This window comes from Phodopus roborovskii, unplaced genomic scaffold (assembly GCF_943737965.1).
Source record: "Phodopus roborovskii unplaced genomic scaffold, PHOROB, whole genome shotgun sequence".
NCBI classification, from domain to species: domain Eukaryota; kingdom Metazoa; phylum Chordata; class Mammalia; order Rodentia; family Cricetidae; genus Phodopus; species Phodopus roborovskii.
The window spans coordinates 1,607,331-1,623,821 of NW_026125665.1; the positions used below are offsets into that span (position 1 = coordinate 1,607,331).

The 16,491-nt window shown below is 50.0% G+C and overlaps 1 protein-coding gene across 9 annotated transcripts in view; it reads right to left on the bottom strand.

The window, feature by feature from the left end:
* The window catches only part of Myo9b (myosin IXB), a 71,708-nt gene that overhangs the window by 17,681 nt on the left and 37,536 nt on the right, over window positions 1-16,491 (bottom strand). For 5 of the 9 annotated variants that reach the window (XM_051178171.1, XM_051178168.1, XM_051178170.1 and 2 more), the window contains exons 8-19: window positions 15,259-15,375; window positions 14,705-14,839; window positions 13,461-13,582; window positions 11,118-11,259; window positions 10,736-10,940; window positions 10,177-10,258; window positions 9,006-9,095; window positions 6,695-6,808; window positions 4,829-4,868; window positions 2,729-2,851; window positions 1,942-2,022; window positions 1,440-1,550 (exon numbers count right to left, since the gene is read on the bottom strand). In XM_051178171.1, the coding sequence (XP_051034128.1) occupies window positions 1,440-1,550; window positions 1,942-2,022; window positions 2,729-2,851; window positions 4,829-4,868; window positions 6,695-6,808; window positions 9,006-9,095; window positions 10,177-10,258; window positions 10,736-10,940; window positions 11,118-11,259; window positions 13,461-13,582; window positions 14,705-14,839; window positions 15,259-15,375 (1,362 nt within the window). The remainder of the gene's footprint in view (window positions 1-1,439; window positions 1,551-1,941; window positions 2,023-2,728; window positions 2,852-4,828; window positions 4,869-6,694; window positions 6,809-9,005; window positions 9,096-10,176; window positions 10,259-10,735; window positions 10,941-11,117; window positions 11,260-13,460; window positions 13,583-14,704; window positions 14,840-15,258; window positions 15,376-16,491) is intronic. The other 4 variants (XM_051178174.1, XM_051178175.1, XM_051178173.1 and 1 more) reach the window with 1 other exon arrangement.

The following is a 16,491-nucleotide window of genomic DNA, read 5'->3' on the forward strand; positions in this document are numbered from 1 at the left end:
CAAATTTGGTTTTCTTTTTGTTGAGGACTTATCTTGAATTGTGTGCATTAGAGTACAGTGTTCATGGAAGACACGAGAAGGTGTCAGATTCCCTGGAGCAAAAGTCACAGGCGGCTATGAGCCACCGTATGTGGATCCCCCACAAGCCCAATCTGTGCTCTTCACTGCTGAGTCACCTCCCTGGCTCTCTGGTTTTTCTGTGGTTGTTACTGACTAACACACTTGGTGTGACAGTGGGGAACAAAGTGTTCGAATACTTGGACCCTAGTGATAGAACTGTTTGGGAAGGATTAGGACACATGGCTTTAGTGGAGGAAGTGTGTCATGGGTGGGCTCTGAGGCTCCCTCAGTGTGGTCTGCTATTGCTGATGACACATGTTCACTCTACGATCACAGACTAATAACCCTCTGGCCCTAAGCCCAGTCCAACACTCTCTTTTATAGGCTGGCTGGCTTGGTCATGGTGTGTATCATAGCAATAGAAAAGTGGCTACAACAGCGCTCAAGCTGGTGGCACACTAATGGAGACACAGTATGTCATGTTTTTGCATGTATGTGTATGGAAGCATGAGGTTGTGCATTCAAATGCAATGGAAGCCCAAGGCTGTGGTAGGGAGTCATCCTCCTTGGCTTTTCCACCTTATTCTTTGAGGTAGGGTCACTCAATCAAACCAAGAGCTCACAGATCCAGCTAGTCTCAATAGCCAGCTTACTCTGGGATCCTCTGTCTTGGCTTTCTGAGGGTAGACTTACAGGAGGCTAGGGTTTTATAAAGGTCCAGGGGCTCTGTGCGTTAGCACTTCCCCGCTGAGGCATCTCTCATTCACTGAATAGGGCACTTTAGTAGTGGAAGTGGCACTGCCTGGGCACACTGCAGGCTGACTACTGCTAGAACCCAGAGCCCTCCACACGCTCACCTTCTGCATCCCAGGCTGGCCTGGAACTCATAGCAAGCTTCCTGCCTGCCTTTTTTTTTTAAAGCTGAGATGAAAAATATGAGCTATCATGTCCATGTACTTTAAGTAAATGGCCAGAGGAAGGGTCCAGCTTGTTCCTGGGCACTGGGCACTCACAACAGTGTTACAATTGCTGACACTGGAGCTGGTGAGGAGGTTAGGCTCACTAGGTAAGGAGCAGTAGCCAAGGCTGACAACCTGAATTCAAGATCTAGAACCCACACAGTGGGAGGAGAGAGCCAACTCCTCCAAGTCCTTTGACCCTCACAAATGTTCCATGACACATGTATGTGTGCATACACATATACAAATAAATCCAAGACATGTCAAAACACTAGGCTAGAAGACACTCAGTCAAGGCACCTACTTGCAACTTCCAGGACAGGTGTTAGCTCACAGATCTTCCCAGGTTCTGTTGTGAAAGCCATGTCTACTGTGGAGACCTCCCCCACAGCGGAGAGGGAGCAGGCGTGGGTGGCTTACCTGGAAAGTGTACTTGGCACTGTAGCCAGATCGTCGGATGCGCACGGTCTCCAGCATACCCGTGTAGCGTAGCTGCTGCAGGACCAGCTCATCATCGAAGCAGAGTTCTTTCTACAAAAGCATGAAGTGCTCAGGGGCTCTGTGGGACACAATGTGGACTGCCCCACCCCATGTCCCAGCTCAGAAGCTGGACATCCCCAAGGTTAAAGCTTTGTCTGCCCCAACCTTTCTTCTTTTGTTTTTGAGGCAGGGTCTCATGTAGCTCAGGATACCCTATAAACTTTATGTAGCCAAGGATGATCTTTATCTTTGGATTCTCCAGCCTCCACATCCACAGTGCTGGGATGGCAGGCTTACATGGTACTATGATGGACCCTAGGGCTTCTTGCTGAACAAGTGCTTTACCCATTGAGTGTCAGCCCCAGTTCCTGCCAGTGGCTATTTTAGCCCTCGCCTTGGGGACCAAGGACTGCCCCGCTTACACTCTGTGGCCCCCACTCACCTTCTCGGCATTAGAGCGAATGCAGCGGATGAAGAAGGGCTCAGCTTTGCCCAGTGCCTCCAACAGCTTATTAAGAGATGCCTGCAAGAGGAGGGGATAGATTCAGATGGAGCTGCTGACCAGGCATAGGGCTGAGCAGGAGAGGACAGGACACCACTGCTGTATGAAGGGGTATATCTGGGCTGCTGTGGATATATGCAGGGACCCAACCAAAGGCTCTGCTAGCTGCCCCAATTGTGGGGATCCCTATGGCTGATCAAAGACTCTTCTGGGGTCATACAGCTGCCATCTTTGCAGGGGTGGAGCAGGTGAGTCAAGACCTCAGTGTGTCAGCCATGGAGGTAGCTGCTGTCTCCCTTTCCTTTCCCCTTCTGTTTCTGCAGGGCTGAGGCTGAACTCAGTTCTTGCACAAGCCAGGCAAGTGCTTAACCGAGTAAGCTATACCCTCAGCCTTACAGATCTGTGGAGAGGTCCTGGGCTCCATTCCAACATCACAATAAAAACGATTTAGCACACACCTGGGGAAATTCATGTGGGAACACTGAGGACTATCTGAGGCAAACTTGAAGGACAAGACCATGTCCCAACAAACAAAGTAATGTTGCTGAGCTTCCTAGAAGCCGGGGGTGGAGTTGGGTGTGGGGGTTATGATCTCAGAACATGGCTCAACAGTTATGATGACTGACTTGCTAACTAATGATTTCCTTTTAATCTCAGTAGTTTTCAAACAGTAAGGCCGGACACCCATAAGAATATTACAAGGCATGGAGATAGTGGCTACCCCCACCTGGAACTGTGCACTGATGCTGGGTGGCTTCTTCTTCTTATGCAGGTGCAGCAGCGACTTGGTGGTGCGGTCATGCAGTGTCATGCCGATGATAAGCCTTAGGGACTTGGAATCCAGTAAGTTCTAGGACAGACACACAGGGTCATCAGGCCTTGCCATGGTCTACAGGGGCTACTGGTTCCCTCAGTGAGTACACCCTCTCCCTCCATGTCCTTACCCTCAGAACAGGGACCAGAACTCAAGTTCCCCCTGCCCATGTCATCAGACCTCACATGTCAGCACAAGCTGGTGACAGACAGGAGGACCACGCTTCCTCCTTCCGTGGGTTAGGCTAGGGGCCTGCCTAGACAGAGGTCTGTGAATATCAAAAGCCATACAACTCCCAGGACATACATATTCCTTGCCTGTGACTGAATGCACTGGTCCAGTACATCAAACAGAAACCAACATGCTTTCAAATCTGTGGCCATTTTTTTTTGCTCTAAAAAGGCTTATGTAGCCCAGGCTGGCTTTGAACGCCTTATCACAGTCTCCACCTCCCAACTGCTATGAATACTGGCACATATTCACTACACCTGGACTTTACTTTTTATTTATGGAGACAGAATGTTGCTCTGTAGGCTCATCTGCAACTCACAATTCCCCTGCCTCTTACCTCCCTAGAGAAATGATAGGCATGTCAATCTTATTCCAAAAAAAAAAAAACAAAAAAACCCCACACACAAACCACCCCCCCACACACACACAAAAAAAAACCCTCACACTTTTTTTTTTTTTAATTATTACACATGTGCATGTGTGGAGGTCAGAGAATGACTTGCAGGAGTCAGTTCCCTCATTCCATCATGTGGGTCCTAGGATTGAACTCAAGTGGTCAGACTTGCCATCTTGTCAGACTCATGTGACAGTTTATAACACACACATGCACATGCAATTATTAGTGATGCTGTATCAGATTATTTTCAGGCCATGAGCCTAAGGTAAAAAAAGAACACACTCCATATTGAGATGGCACTATCCTGATACCTCATTGTACGCATGTATATGTATCAGAATGGTTAAGAGCAACCCAGAATCCCAGCCGCTTCTGGTCTACAGAATTTTGGACAAGAACTACTAACCATATTAAAAAACAAAACAAAACAAAACAAACAAACAAACAAAAAAACCAACAAAACCCCCATACTGCCTGTTTGCTCTTCACGACCGTAGCCCATACTGGCTTGGTCTCCAGGGTGTGGGACAAGTGTGTGCCTTACACCCAGTCATGGACTTTCATCTTGCCCTTATTGGGGATAACACAATGGCATGCACAGTGCAGTCACTGTGTCAGGTCTCTAAAGCCCCCAGAGAAGGTTCAACACCTGTGGCAGGATAAACCTGGGCTCTGTATACAAGTGGGTTCCCTGCATACCACTGGGAATGTTCTACTGTGAACACTGAGGGGAGACTAAGAGTCTGCAGTGTACTCTGGTCTAGCCTGGCCTGGCCGCAGAGGGGTCTCACAGGCAGCATTTAACTCATGCTGGTAAGGATTAGCCCAGTGGCTTATGGGAAGTACCAGTTCTGGGGCAGGGAGGACCCTTCAAGGGTCCAGTTGGATCACTAGAAGGGAAGATTTGAAATGAGTAAAGCATGGCTCTTTCTTTCCTGAGTGACTGCTTCCTGAGAATAATCTCAGCTTCTCCTGGGCAAATGATCTCACTGTAGGTCCTACTCTGATGAAACCCCAAGACAACTGCAAGCCAGGTCACCATGGAGAAAGGAATCTGATTTCTGTGCTGGGAACCCAGGGGGTGATAAAGGCTAAGCAGAGGTTGTACCCCAGCCTCTCATTGAGGGATTCTAGACAAGGGCTCCACCCGAGTCACACCCCCTACCCCTTCACTGGGGGATTCTAGGCAGGGGCTCTATCCTGAGCTTCACTCCCAGAGTGATACAACTTTATATAAGAGGGAGAGTTGGCTAGAGGGGTGAGAAATAGGAATGAAAGAGGTCCCAGAAGCTCAGTTTTTCTCTCCCACCTCCCTGTCTCAGAGCAATTTGAAAAAGGTGCTCTCAAGTTGCATGTGATAGTACCGTCTGCCCGTGCGGGTTTACCTTTGGAATGATCTGCTTTTGTTTGATACCTTTACTCTTCCTGTCAAAATATTAAAAACGGTGTGAACATGATGGACCCAGATCTGGGGGTGTGTTAGTTCAGCAAGCCACGCCTTGAGGGTTAGATCCAGAGAGAGATAGACAGAGGGCAAATGCATCAAGGTTGTCACCGACTCCCCACACACCCGCAGGCTTTTGCCTTCCACATTGCAGATCTGTCACATCTGAGTGTGCAGAACATGCTGGAGATTTCAGGGTCTATATGAAGCACTGATAATGTGAACCAGCAGTCTGCACACAGCACTGAGGGCCCTGAGGTGTCCTGATGCACTAACTGACTGACCCTACTCTGCTATGTCAATTCTCCACTGGTGGGGTAGAATTGCCCTGCAAAGAACAATGGCCTGGATGGTTCCTCACTTGATCTTCTTAAGGGCATCTAGTATTAGTTTGCCATGCTGAGTATGGAACCCAGGGCCCTTCATACTGAGATGTTCCTCCTCTGAGCCACATCCCAGATCTAGGATGCCTATGGTGGAAAGGAGACTTGAAGCCTAATCCGTGGCCCCTAATCCAGGGGCTGGCAAACAATCTCACAGTGGAATTATTTTTCTTTTTCTTGAGACACAGGGTCTCATGTAGCCCAGGCTGGCCTATACTTGCTATGTAGCTGAGGAAGATTCTGAACTCCTGATCTTCCTGCCTCCACCATCCCAGTGCTAGGATGATAGCATCTAATATCATCTTTTCCCCCCCTATTGAGTCAGGTTAGCTTCAAATTCACAATCCTCCTACCTCCGCCTCTTTCATGCTGAGTGTATGCTTGGGCAAGTGCCACAGTGCCTGGGTGTGACAAGGAAAAACTAGAACATACAAGAACCCTGCTCACAGTGTACATGGCCATGAGCTGCTGTGTGCTATCATGCCTCAGGGCTGGAATGCTCACCCCGCCTCTGTTCCTGAGCCACATCCAGCTCTCAACTGCATTTCAATTAATTTAATAAAACGTGCAAAAAAGGTCACCTTTGGATACAGTGGCACATGCCTTGAGCCCCAGCTGCTCCCAGAGCTGAGGCAGGAGGATTCTTTGAAGATTTTGTTTTTAAGAATGTGTGCACACAAGTGCAGTGCCCATGGAGGCTGTATAAGTGGGATCCAGGTAAGTTAGCCAATATGGGTGCTAAGAACTGAACTCTTGTCCATTGTAAGAGCAGCAAGCATTCCCAAGTGCTGAGAAGTCTCTCCATTTGGAGGAGGATCCTTGAATACAGAAGTTGGAGGCCAGCTTGGGCAACATGGTGAGACCCTGGCTTGGGGGTGGGGTTAGGGAGAAGCACCGAAAAGTCAGGCTTCTCGTGGACACAAGCACTACTCTCAGCCAACTTATGGCTGGTGACTGTGGGTGCCCTGACAGGTCAGCATAAAGAAGTTTGGGAACTATCACTCCATTTTGCAGAGGAACACTAAACCCCAAGGTAACTTAGTAAAATGTGGGCAAGGGTGGGTTGGGACCCAGGCCTACAGACTGGTCCCTAGCTTCACATGTTCCTTCCATGAGCTTCACAACAAGGTCACAGCAGGTAAAGGACAGGCAGGGGAAGTCCACGCTCTACAAACTGGAGAGGGTCAGGGTCAGAGGGGACTCCCTCATAGAAGGGCACTGTTTAGGGGCCCAGGGAGCTGCCAGGGACATTAGGGCTGGTCAGCAATGCCTGGCTCAGAACTGAAATGTGAGGTAGCAGTAGGGGCAGGGGGAGTGTTAGTGGCCGATCACGTGGAGGAGGAGCAGGCCAGTTGGGCTGGTGACAGATGCAAGATGGGTGGCAGAGGTGGCTGCTGCACTTGGGAGGAGTTGAGGAAACTCACAGGAAGAAGGTGCGGGGCTTCTGGAGCCGACTGAGGGACTGGAGAAGCCTCCGAGGGTCCTCACCCTGCCATGGCAGTCCTTTGAGGCTCTTGATGATTTGGTTATGCAAATCGCTAAGGGCCAGAAGGGGACCCGGTGACAGAAAGAAGAATAGTTAGAGCATGGCCCACCACCTTGGGGCCCCCAATGCCCATCAGGTTGTCCCCAGGCCACAGGAGACAAAACATGCATCTGAGAAAGGGGAACACAGGTAGGTGACCACCATGTCCTTCCTGAGGGAGGGAAATGGGCCAGAAACATATTTACAAAATGACACCACACTGTCCCCGAGGTCAGGGGACCATAGGCTTATGACAGGACCCTGGCTGGCTTGGATCTCGATACATAGAACAGGCTGGCTTTGAACTCACAGAATCAACATTTGTTTGCCCATATTTTCTTGTTTTTTAAGAATTTTATTTATGTGTGCACACATGTATATGTGTATGCATGTGCGTGTGCGTGTGTGTGTGTGTGTGTGTGGGTAGGTACTCTAGAGGCCAGAGAAGGTGCTGGATGCCTCAGACCTGGAGTGACAGATATTTGCAAGTAGCCCATGTGGGTGCTAGGATCTGGACTCAGTAGTCCAGCAGTGAATGTTTTCAACTGCAGGGTCATCTTTTGATTTTGATTGTCAAGATATTTTTTTTTTTTTTTTTTTTTTTTTTTTGGAGACAGGGTTTCTCTGTATAGCTTTGGAGTCTTTCCTGTAACTCACAGGGATCTGCCTGTCTCTGCCTCCCGAGTGCTGGGATTAAAGGCATGTGCCACTACTACCCAGTATTTTTAAAGTGCCTTTATTTACAACTTGGGATGTGCTACAGCCTTTGGCAGTCAGAAGATGGATCTAAGCAGCCAGTCATTTCCTTCCATCAAGTGGAGACTTGGAGATAAAACTCCAGAGCATCAGGAGTGGCAGCAAATGCCCTTCCCTGTGAGCTGCCTAGGCCTGCAGGATCCTGCATTTATGAGCCTGTGTAATTTGTATAAAATAGGGTGGGTCTGGAGAGCATGGCCCAGGCTTGACCCTCCCTGGTGCCCACACTGCCTCCTTCTAGCCCCAGGGAACCAACCTGTGTCCAGACAAGCATAGGGACATGTGACTGCTCTTACTGGGGTTTAGTACTTTTGACACCTGGCAAATAGCAGCTAGAGACAATATCTAACACCCTTTAGGACACAGGTGACCTCCACTATAGGGTCAGGGCTAAAGTTAAGAACCTACCTGAATAGGGTCAACTTTTTAAAATTTTTATTTTTAACTATGTGCATATGTATATAGGTAGATACATGTGGAGTTGGGCACGTGAGTGCAGTGCCCACAAAGGCCAGAAGAGGTCATCAGACTTCTTGGGGCTTGAATTACAGGTGGTTGTGAGTTAGCCTACTGGAGTACTGGCAGCTGGGTCTTCTGAAAACAATGAATCACTTCTGCAGCCCACATTTTTGTTGGGCTGGTGTCCAGGGCCCCACAATGGGCAGCTGCTCTGCCATTGAGTCTTGCCCTGGCTCTCGCTTGTTATTCAGTATTTACTTGTGTATTTGTGTCTGTCTCAGGGTGCGTGTGCACGTGCGCCTGTCTGTCTGTCTGTCTGTCTGTCTGCCTGCCTGCCTGCCTGAGGGTGTGTGAGTCTGTCTAAGGGTGCATGTATGTGTCTGTCTGAGGTACATCTGTGTCTGTCTGGAGAGTGCATGTGTGCCTGTCTGTCTGTGTCTATTTGTCTATCTGAGGGTGCATTTGTGTATGTGCGTGTACATTTGAGTGTGTATGTAGGTCAGAGGACGACTTGCAGAAGTTGATTCTCTCCACCATGTGGGTTCTAGGATTCAAACCAATGTGGGCAGGTCTGGTGGCACCTTTACCCAGTAGGCCATCTCACAGGTCTCACTTAAGCTGTTCTAAAAGCATGTTTAGGCTCTGAAAGTTGGCCTGAAGGAGCCCCTGTGTGCAGCCCCCATACTGTGATACATGCACCATGCCTCATGCCCAGATGAATGCCAAACTTACCTCCGCTCCCATGCTCTCCAGGGAGGCACAAGAGCAAAAACAACATGGGTGACACAGGGTTAATGGGTCCCTTCACTTCCTACATGGCCTTCTTGTCTAGAGTGCTCAGAGTAGTGGCCATGGCTTCTGCCAACCCCACATGTGCCCTGACCTGGCCAAATGTGGCAGTGTGTACCCAGGAAGGACACTGCTCTGAGCTACCAGACGGCGGCCCTGACCTGTGCCTCCCTGGTCTTGGGTGCGAAGGCCTGGCTGCTACTTACTTCCTGGTCTCATAGAAAGCCATGATGTCCTCAAAAGCGTTAACATCCAACTCCTCAGAGCGGTCAAAGGAGAAATCTAGCCCTGCACAGCTGCAAGGGAGAAGCTCAGTGAACCTGGCAGACATGAAGCCCTGACACAGTTCAACTAGGCACGGGCCACTCCCACGGAGAGAAACAGCCGGGGGTGGGGGAGGGAATCTCCTTTACTCGGCCCCTCTGGACAAAAAGCTAACTCCTAATTTGATTAAGGGTTATGCTACACAGCCCAGGCTGAACTCTGTCAGTCTTCCTGTTCAGGCTTTTGTTGAACAGCTGGGCTGACAGATGTGTACTACCATGCCCACCCTGACAGTTCCCATCCCCATGGGGCCTGTGGCTCAGGCTACTAGGAAAACACTTTCTTGACCTTGAACTTCTTCTGGACAGCTGTCAAGCATGACTGACCTGCCACATTCCAAGTGCCCCTACTTTTTGGGTCAGTGCAGGGGAACTGAACCCAGTCTCATTTGTGCTAGGCAAGTACCACAACATAGAGGTGTACCTCCAACCCTTTTATGATTACCAGGGTCTTGCTCTGTAGCCCAGGTTAGCTTTGGTCTTGCAATTCTTTTGTCTCAGTCTCCCAGTAGCTGCAAGCACAGGTCAACACCCCCATCCTAGTTCCCATGCACTTTTATAGCCTTCTGGAGACAAGGAAGGGCTTAGGTCCAGGCTCACAAACTCCTCCCACTCAGGTGGAAGAACTCAGAAAAATGTACTATGGGGTTCAGATGAGAGAAGAACCATTCTTGTACATCCCAGCCCTGGGGGACAGAATGTAGGTCTCTCTCAGGATCAGGAGCCCAGCATTCTACAGGGAAGCTGCACCCTCACACTGGGAGACTCCGTCATCATTGTGTCCCTCTGCAGCTGCTAAGGACCCTAGTTCCCGCCCCTGCCCCCCATCCTCTCAGGCCAGAGGAACAAAAATCATCCTCTGTGCTGACCAGCCCACTCCCTTCCGGGATCTGCCTTCTGGGGAGAGAAGGACACCAAGTAAGTATCTTTCTGTTCTGAGGCTCTGAATCCATTCAGCTTCTTGTGAACTTACTCAGGGCTACAAGGACCCTGGTAGATAGTAGAAGATCCCACACTCGTGTAAACAATAACATTTCACTGAAGTCTTACTCACCGGTACAGTTTTTCCGTAGGGGTGTTGGCTCCTCTTGGTAGTTCTTCCATGTGACTTCGAGTGCCAGGGCTACTTATTCCAGCTGGAGACACAGAGTGCACACTGTTTGTCAGGTCTCTCACAGCACAAAGGCTATTATTTCTTTGGAGTAAGCAATTTTTTTTTCTTTTGATGAAATGGGAATTGAACCTAAGACCTTATACATGCTATGTAAGCACTCTACCCAAACCATGTCCCAGCCCACTGGAGGATTACAGGCAGAGACTCCATCCTGAGCCATGCCCCCAGCCCCTCCCTGGGGGATCCTAGGCAGGGACTTCACCCATGAGCCACACCCTCAGTCCCTCACTTGGGGGTTCTAGGCAGGGACTCTACTGCTTAGCTATACTTCAACCCTCTTTAGTCCTGAAGACAAGGCTCATTAACTTTCTTAGTCTAAAGTCATGATTTTCTGACTGGGCCCCACACAACCATGCCCAGATTTAGAATGAGTTGTAACTGTCAACCATGCTGCTTGCTCCCAGGGTTGGCACATGGAGGGAAGCCCTCCAGTCCCTACCTGCTGCCTTCTCAGCTCTCTCTGCACGCAGGCGCCCAGCCTCCCGCAGCACCGCCATGGCCCTGATGGCAGCACGCAGCACAGCCCAGCGGAACACAGCCACTGGGTCCATGCCGATGAGCTGGCGCACATAGGAGCTGTCACTGCCCCGCAGCAATGCTACAATGTCGGGGCGCATGTAGTCCATGTTCTTCTCCCGGAAGTCCTGGTGAGGCGGGAGTGGTTGGTCACCCCTTGGAGCCCAGGGATACCCCCAGGAGCATGACAGAAAAGGGCTGACAATACCCTGCCATTCTGGCTTGACTGGCATTGAGGGGGCAGAATGTGCCTAACTAACAGCAAAGGGTCCAAGAACTCAATGTGGGCACAGGGCTGCACCCACCTTGATCTGATACTTCACTCTGCCTGCGAAGTGCTGGATGATGAAGGCGGGTTCCAGGACTGGTGTGCCCAGGAAGTACTTGTTGTCCTCATGCTGCTGCTTGAACTTGGCCAGCAGGGTGTGACTTGTGGCATGTGGGAAGCTGCAGACAAGAGAAGACACAGTCAGTCAAGAACTCACACTGAGTGCAGAGTAGGAAGGCACCTGAGCCGCTCTGAGGAGGGCTGATGCCAGGCAGAATGGGCAGAGAATTCAAGAGAAGAGGACAGGATGGATGCCAGCACCCCTTTAATTATTTTTTTTATTGGCATGCTGCATGCATACATGCATACATGCACATACACACATGTGTAGCCTGCAAGAAGAGTTGGGTTTCTCTGTCCACCATGTGGACCCTGGGAATTGAACTCAGGTCTTCAGGATTACTGGCAGTCATCTTTACTGACTAAGCTACTTAGCCGGCCCATTTATCAGCTTCTTATTATGTACTGAACACTCTTATGGCAAGTGTGAGACCACAGGATTAACACAGAACAAGGTCCAGGGGGCACAATTCTTGTACACCATACAAAGCTGCTTCTGCTCCCCACCTCACTGTAGACCAATGCTGGTTTCTATCAATCTCCCAGGCATGGACCTGGCAGCTTCTCAGATACCACACTAGAGGAGCCTCTAGCTTTGGGTCCATGTGTACCTGGATGTGTGCCCTGGAGCTGAAAGAGGCATGGCCTCACAGATAAAGCCAGGCTCTGCTCTGTCTGGGAGGGAGGAGATGGAAGAATAATAGGCTCCTTGTACCTGGCTATATTTGCCACTCGGTAGGGAACTAGCTCTCTGGGTTTCAGCACACAGAGCTGGTCCCAGCCTCACTGTAAACACAGGTAATGCCAGGTGTGCGCCAGATGCCCAGCCCTAGGGCTCTATAGCTGGGGAAGGGGCAGGGGAGGCAAAGTCTGTCTGGTAGGGGAGACACAACCACTGAGGGCTTAGCAGAAGGTCTGGGAGGTGGACTATTCACTGCCTTGGGCACCAAAAAAAAAAAAATAAAATAAAATAAAATAAAAATTTCAGTGATAAATATTAACATTGCTATTTCAGGAAACTCAAATCAGTTAGAGACACAGCTCAGCAGGTGAGGGTACTTGTGGTCAAGCCAGACAACATGTGTACCATCCCTAGGAACCACATGGTTGAAGGAGACAAAGAACTCAACAAAGTTGTCTTTTGACTTTTGCATGCACAGTGCATACCTGCTACCCAACAACACACCTGCTACCCAACAACACACTTGCTATCCAATAACAACATACCACCCAAGGACATACTTGCTACCTAATAACACACTTGCTATCCAATAACAATATATCTGCTACCCAACAACACACCTGCAACAACCCAACAGACATCCAACAGACATCCAACAATGAACACACCAACACAACAACCGACCTGCTACCCAACAACATCCGACCTGTCACCGAAAAACTCACCCCACACCCAACAATACCACACCAACACTTAATAAACAACAATACATGTTAAAATAAAGCCTGACACAGACTACCCAGTGAAATTGCTTGTAGCAGAAGGCTGTAACCCTGGCCGACCCCTTACTATTTCCCTCAGGGGCTGCAGACAGAGCCCAGTTTCTGTGACTCTTGTCACAGTGCTCATCCAGCCCTTTTCTCCTCTGCTCATCTCTACTACACAGGGTGGGGATTTGGCCTAAAGTACAGGGTCTGCAGCAGGGTGCTGGGAATGAGGAGCTGCAGGGGATTCTGGGACCTATCCCCCTTCTCTCAAGAATGCCAGAATGTTATGTGGTGTGGGGATGGAACCCAGGGTTCTGGGCACACCAGGAAGGAGCTCCAACAGCAGAGTCTCCAGCTTCACCACAGGCACAGCACCTGTCACAGAGAAAGTTCCTTGGGCCGCTTCAGGTATTTCCAGGAGAACCTGTCACAGATTGGACTCTTGAGATTCTGACAGTTTCCTGACTGGGGGGCATGTATTCTCCAGGACCACAAGAGAAAGACTTGTCAGCACAGCCATGGCAACCAATTCAAAGCCACCTGTTTCTGCTGGGGCAGCTGGTAACTTTCACCTTCCCAGCAGAGCACACACTAGCCCTGCTCCCAGGACATAGGAGCCCTCCTGTGAACACGTGTTCAGCCAGCACAGGTGAGCCACACACCCGCTGTTTCCAGAGCAATGCTGCACAAGCACTAGGGAAAAGGGAGGCCCAGGGACTTGGAAAATGCATGTAAGAAGCTGAGCAGTTCCAGGAACCTGACTTGGTCCCCACTCTGGCATCAGCTGAACAACCAGGGAAGGGACACTCACTTGCTCTCCTCATCCAGCAGGTAGAAGAGACCTGTGGGCTTCTTGCTGATGAGGTGGATACAGCCCACATTGTCGGTGTAGTCAATGTTGTGCCATGCGATGCCCTCGCCCTGGTACTCTTCCTGCAGGGTGAGGAAAGTTAAGGAGGGCCCCATCTTGGATTCAGAAAGGGGGCTCCCTGAACACAATGGGGCTGAACTGAGGACATTGCACAAGCTAAGCAGGGGCTCCACCCCTGGCCACTCCCCCAGCCCCTCACTGGAAGATTCTAGGCAGGGACCACCCCTGGCCACTTCCCCAGCCACTCACTGGGGGATTGTAGGCAGGGGCTTTACCAATGAGCCATGGCCACAGTTAAATCTACAAGACTTACAAGCCCTACACTGACTTCCCCTGCTGGTTACCTACAGGAACTAGCCCAGCTGATCCCTTCAGGCTGCATGCATGGGCAACAAAGAGATGGTGCCCTGTAAACTGTGAACAATTCAGAAAGCCATGGGTGGCTCCAGCAATTTTCCCCTCAGTGTGATTCAAGAGAATAAAAAAGGCAAGTCCAAGAGGACTTGTACATGTGTGTTTACAAGTCAAAATACCAAAGCCACAGGAGACAGGTGACTGGATAAATTCAACACAACCTAGCCATGAGATGCCTTAAACAGGAATGGAATGCTGACACTTGAGCAGGGATGAGAATGGAGCCATTCTTCTAAGTCAAACACCCTGGCAGTGGAAATGCAAACACTGTATAACTCCAGTGACCAAGGGCTGGAGTATCACCAAATTTACAGAGACAGAAAGACGGAAGGAGGTCTCCAGGGCCTGTGGGAGTGTAGAAGTGAGGTGGGGTGAGGGGGTGGGAGTGTAAGCGTGTAACTGGGATGGAGCCTTAGACAATTCAGATATGGCTGTGGAATGTGCCTTCCCCTCTATACCTATGGGTCCTGCCACCCCAGAGAGGCTGCCATGATTAAAGGACAAGACACAGGGGACATACCCTGGACACCTTTAGGGGACACACAAATGCTATGACAGAATGTGCACACCGCTGCCTTGTTGCAGTGGCATCTGAGCATTTGGAAAGGTTGAAAGATTCTGGGAGGGCTGAGTGTGTCATTGAATACAGGGACAGAAAACTGGAGACTAGGGAACCTATGGCCCCAAGCCCCGTGCTGTTGGTACTGAGGGGAACCACTGGGCCTTCAGGGTACTGGGCTGAGGATAGGGAGTAGGTGTCCAGCTCTCACCTGCTCCAGCTTAAAGATGTGCTGGGTGAAGTAATATTGCAGCTGCTCGTTGGCATAGTTGATGCAGAATTGCTCAAAGCTGTTCCGTTCAAAGTCCTCAAAGCCGAAGATGTCTAGGACACCAATGGACAAGCACTGGGGAGACAAGGTGTACTTATAGCCAGGCCTCCCAGGGAAGCTGAGCTTGCTGCATGAGTGAGGATATGTGGTCCTGATGTCAGTGCAAACAGCTGCCACCAGCTTGGCACCCATTATTTTTGCAAAACAGGACTATTACTACTTATTGATGGAACTAGGTTTCCCTATGTGCAATAAGGGTGGAACCAAGGGTCTAGTGCCTATATGCTGAGCAGAGCTGGGACAAAGATTGGACAAGCACACTTGTCTTATTTTGCACTCATTCAGACACCAAGTGCAGATGCCTGGGTTCCTGTAAAGGGTAAGAGGTCCTCTACCAACCCTCGTGTTTGCAGAGACCCCACAGGTTCCTAGCCTCCATGGTTTGTCTCAAGGATGGAGTCTGTCCTTGGCCAGCTCATGGCCTATACACTCACGGAAACAGCCTCTTCCATGTCCTTCTTGTTGAGGAGGGCGTGGTTGATCCTGAGCACGATCCAGTCAAACAGGGCACTATACAGAGACTTGGCCATGGAGTCTCGGGCAGTTATAGCCTGTGGGTAGAGGGTTGTCTCACCTGGGGTGGGCAACATGCCAGGTGCAGGACATGATACTGAGATTCAGGGAACCACTCTAATTTTGTCTTAGTTTCATAGATAAAGTCTCTTATATCCCAGGCTGGTCTTAAACTTGCCGTGTAGCCAAGGACAATATTAAACAACTGATTCTCTAGACTCTCTCTCCAGGGGTTGGGGATGCAGATGGGTGTCACCACGGTTAGCTTTCTGAAGGTGTTATAAGGATCTGAATCCTTAAGCAGGCGTTTTTACGACTGTGCCACCCCCTGGCCCTCAACCGGGGTTTTTACTTTCCTCATGTTGAAGTCTGCTTGCTCCTACACTGCCACTGGGTCATACCTGTTACTTAGACTCAGAGCCTGAGGGTCCAGCACCTAGTATGGGTGTGCAGCATGGCATGCCAGCTGAGGTATGTATGAGATCAGCCATGCCACCTGCACAACTATGGAACTACCATGAACAGCCAAAAAAGCACTTCTCTGCATACCTACTACTGTGAGGACTGTCTATTCTATCTTCCTCACAATGGACATGGCCAGCTGCCTTCAGCTGCTAGACATGTCCCTCTGGTTTTGATTTTCCTGGATGTCGTGGCAATGTCACCACACAGAATACTGCCTCTGCTGGGGATGCTTGCTCATACAGTCTCTCTAGGGAACACCTGAGCCACATGTGTAGGTTCACTTCAGAGATGTCAAGTCTTGTCAGGGGTGCTTTGGCCCACAAAGGCTCAAACTGTCCATGGTCCCTGCTGGAAATGTAAGCTGATTCCCCTGGGTAGGGTCCCTATAGGGAGCATCCCATGCCCTGTTACCAGGGCCTTTCCTAGTGTCATCAAATTTAGTTTGCAAGTCACAAAATTGCTCTTGATATGTCAAGAGCTAAGAGAACTGTATCAGGAACAGTACACCAGCAAACTGAGAGGATAGCACAGAGACCAGTCATCTCTTTCCAGAATAAGGCAAGGAGTTGATATCTTCAGCGTTAGGGGCCTGGGGACTCCACTGCAGCTACTGAGCACTGCAACTGCAGCCAGAAGCAGCACTGAACAGGATGTAAATGGACGAGCATGCCTATGTCAATAAAACTTTA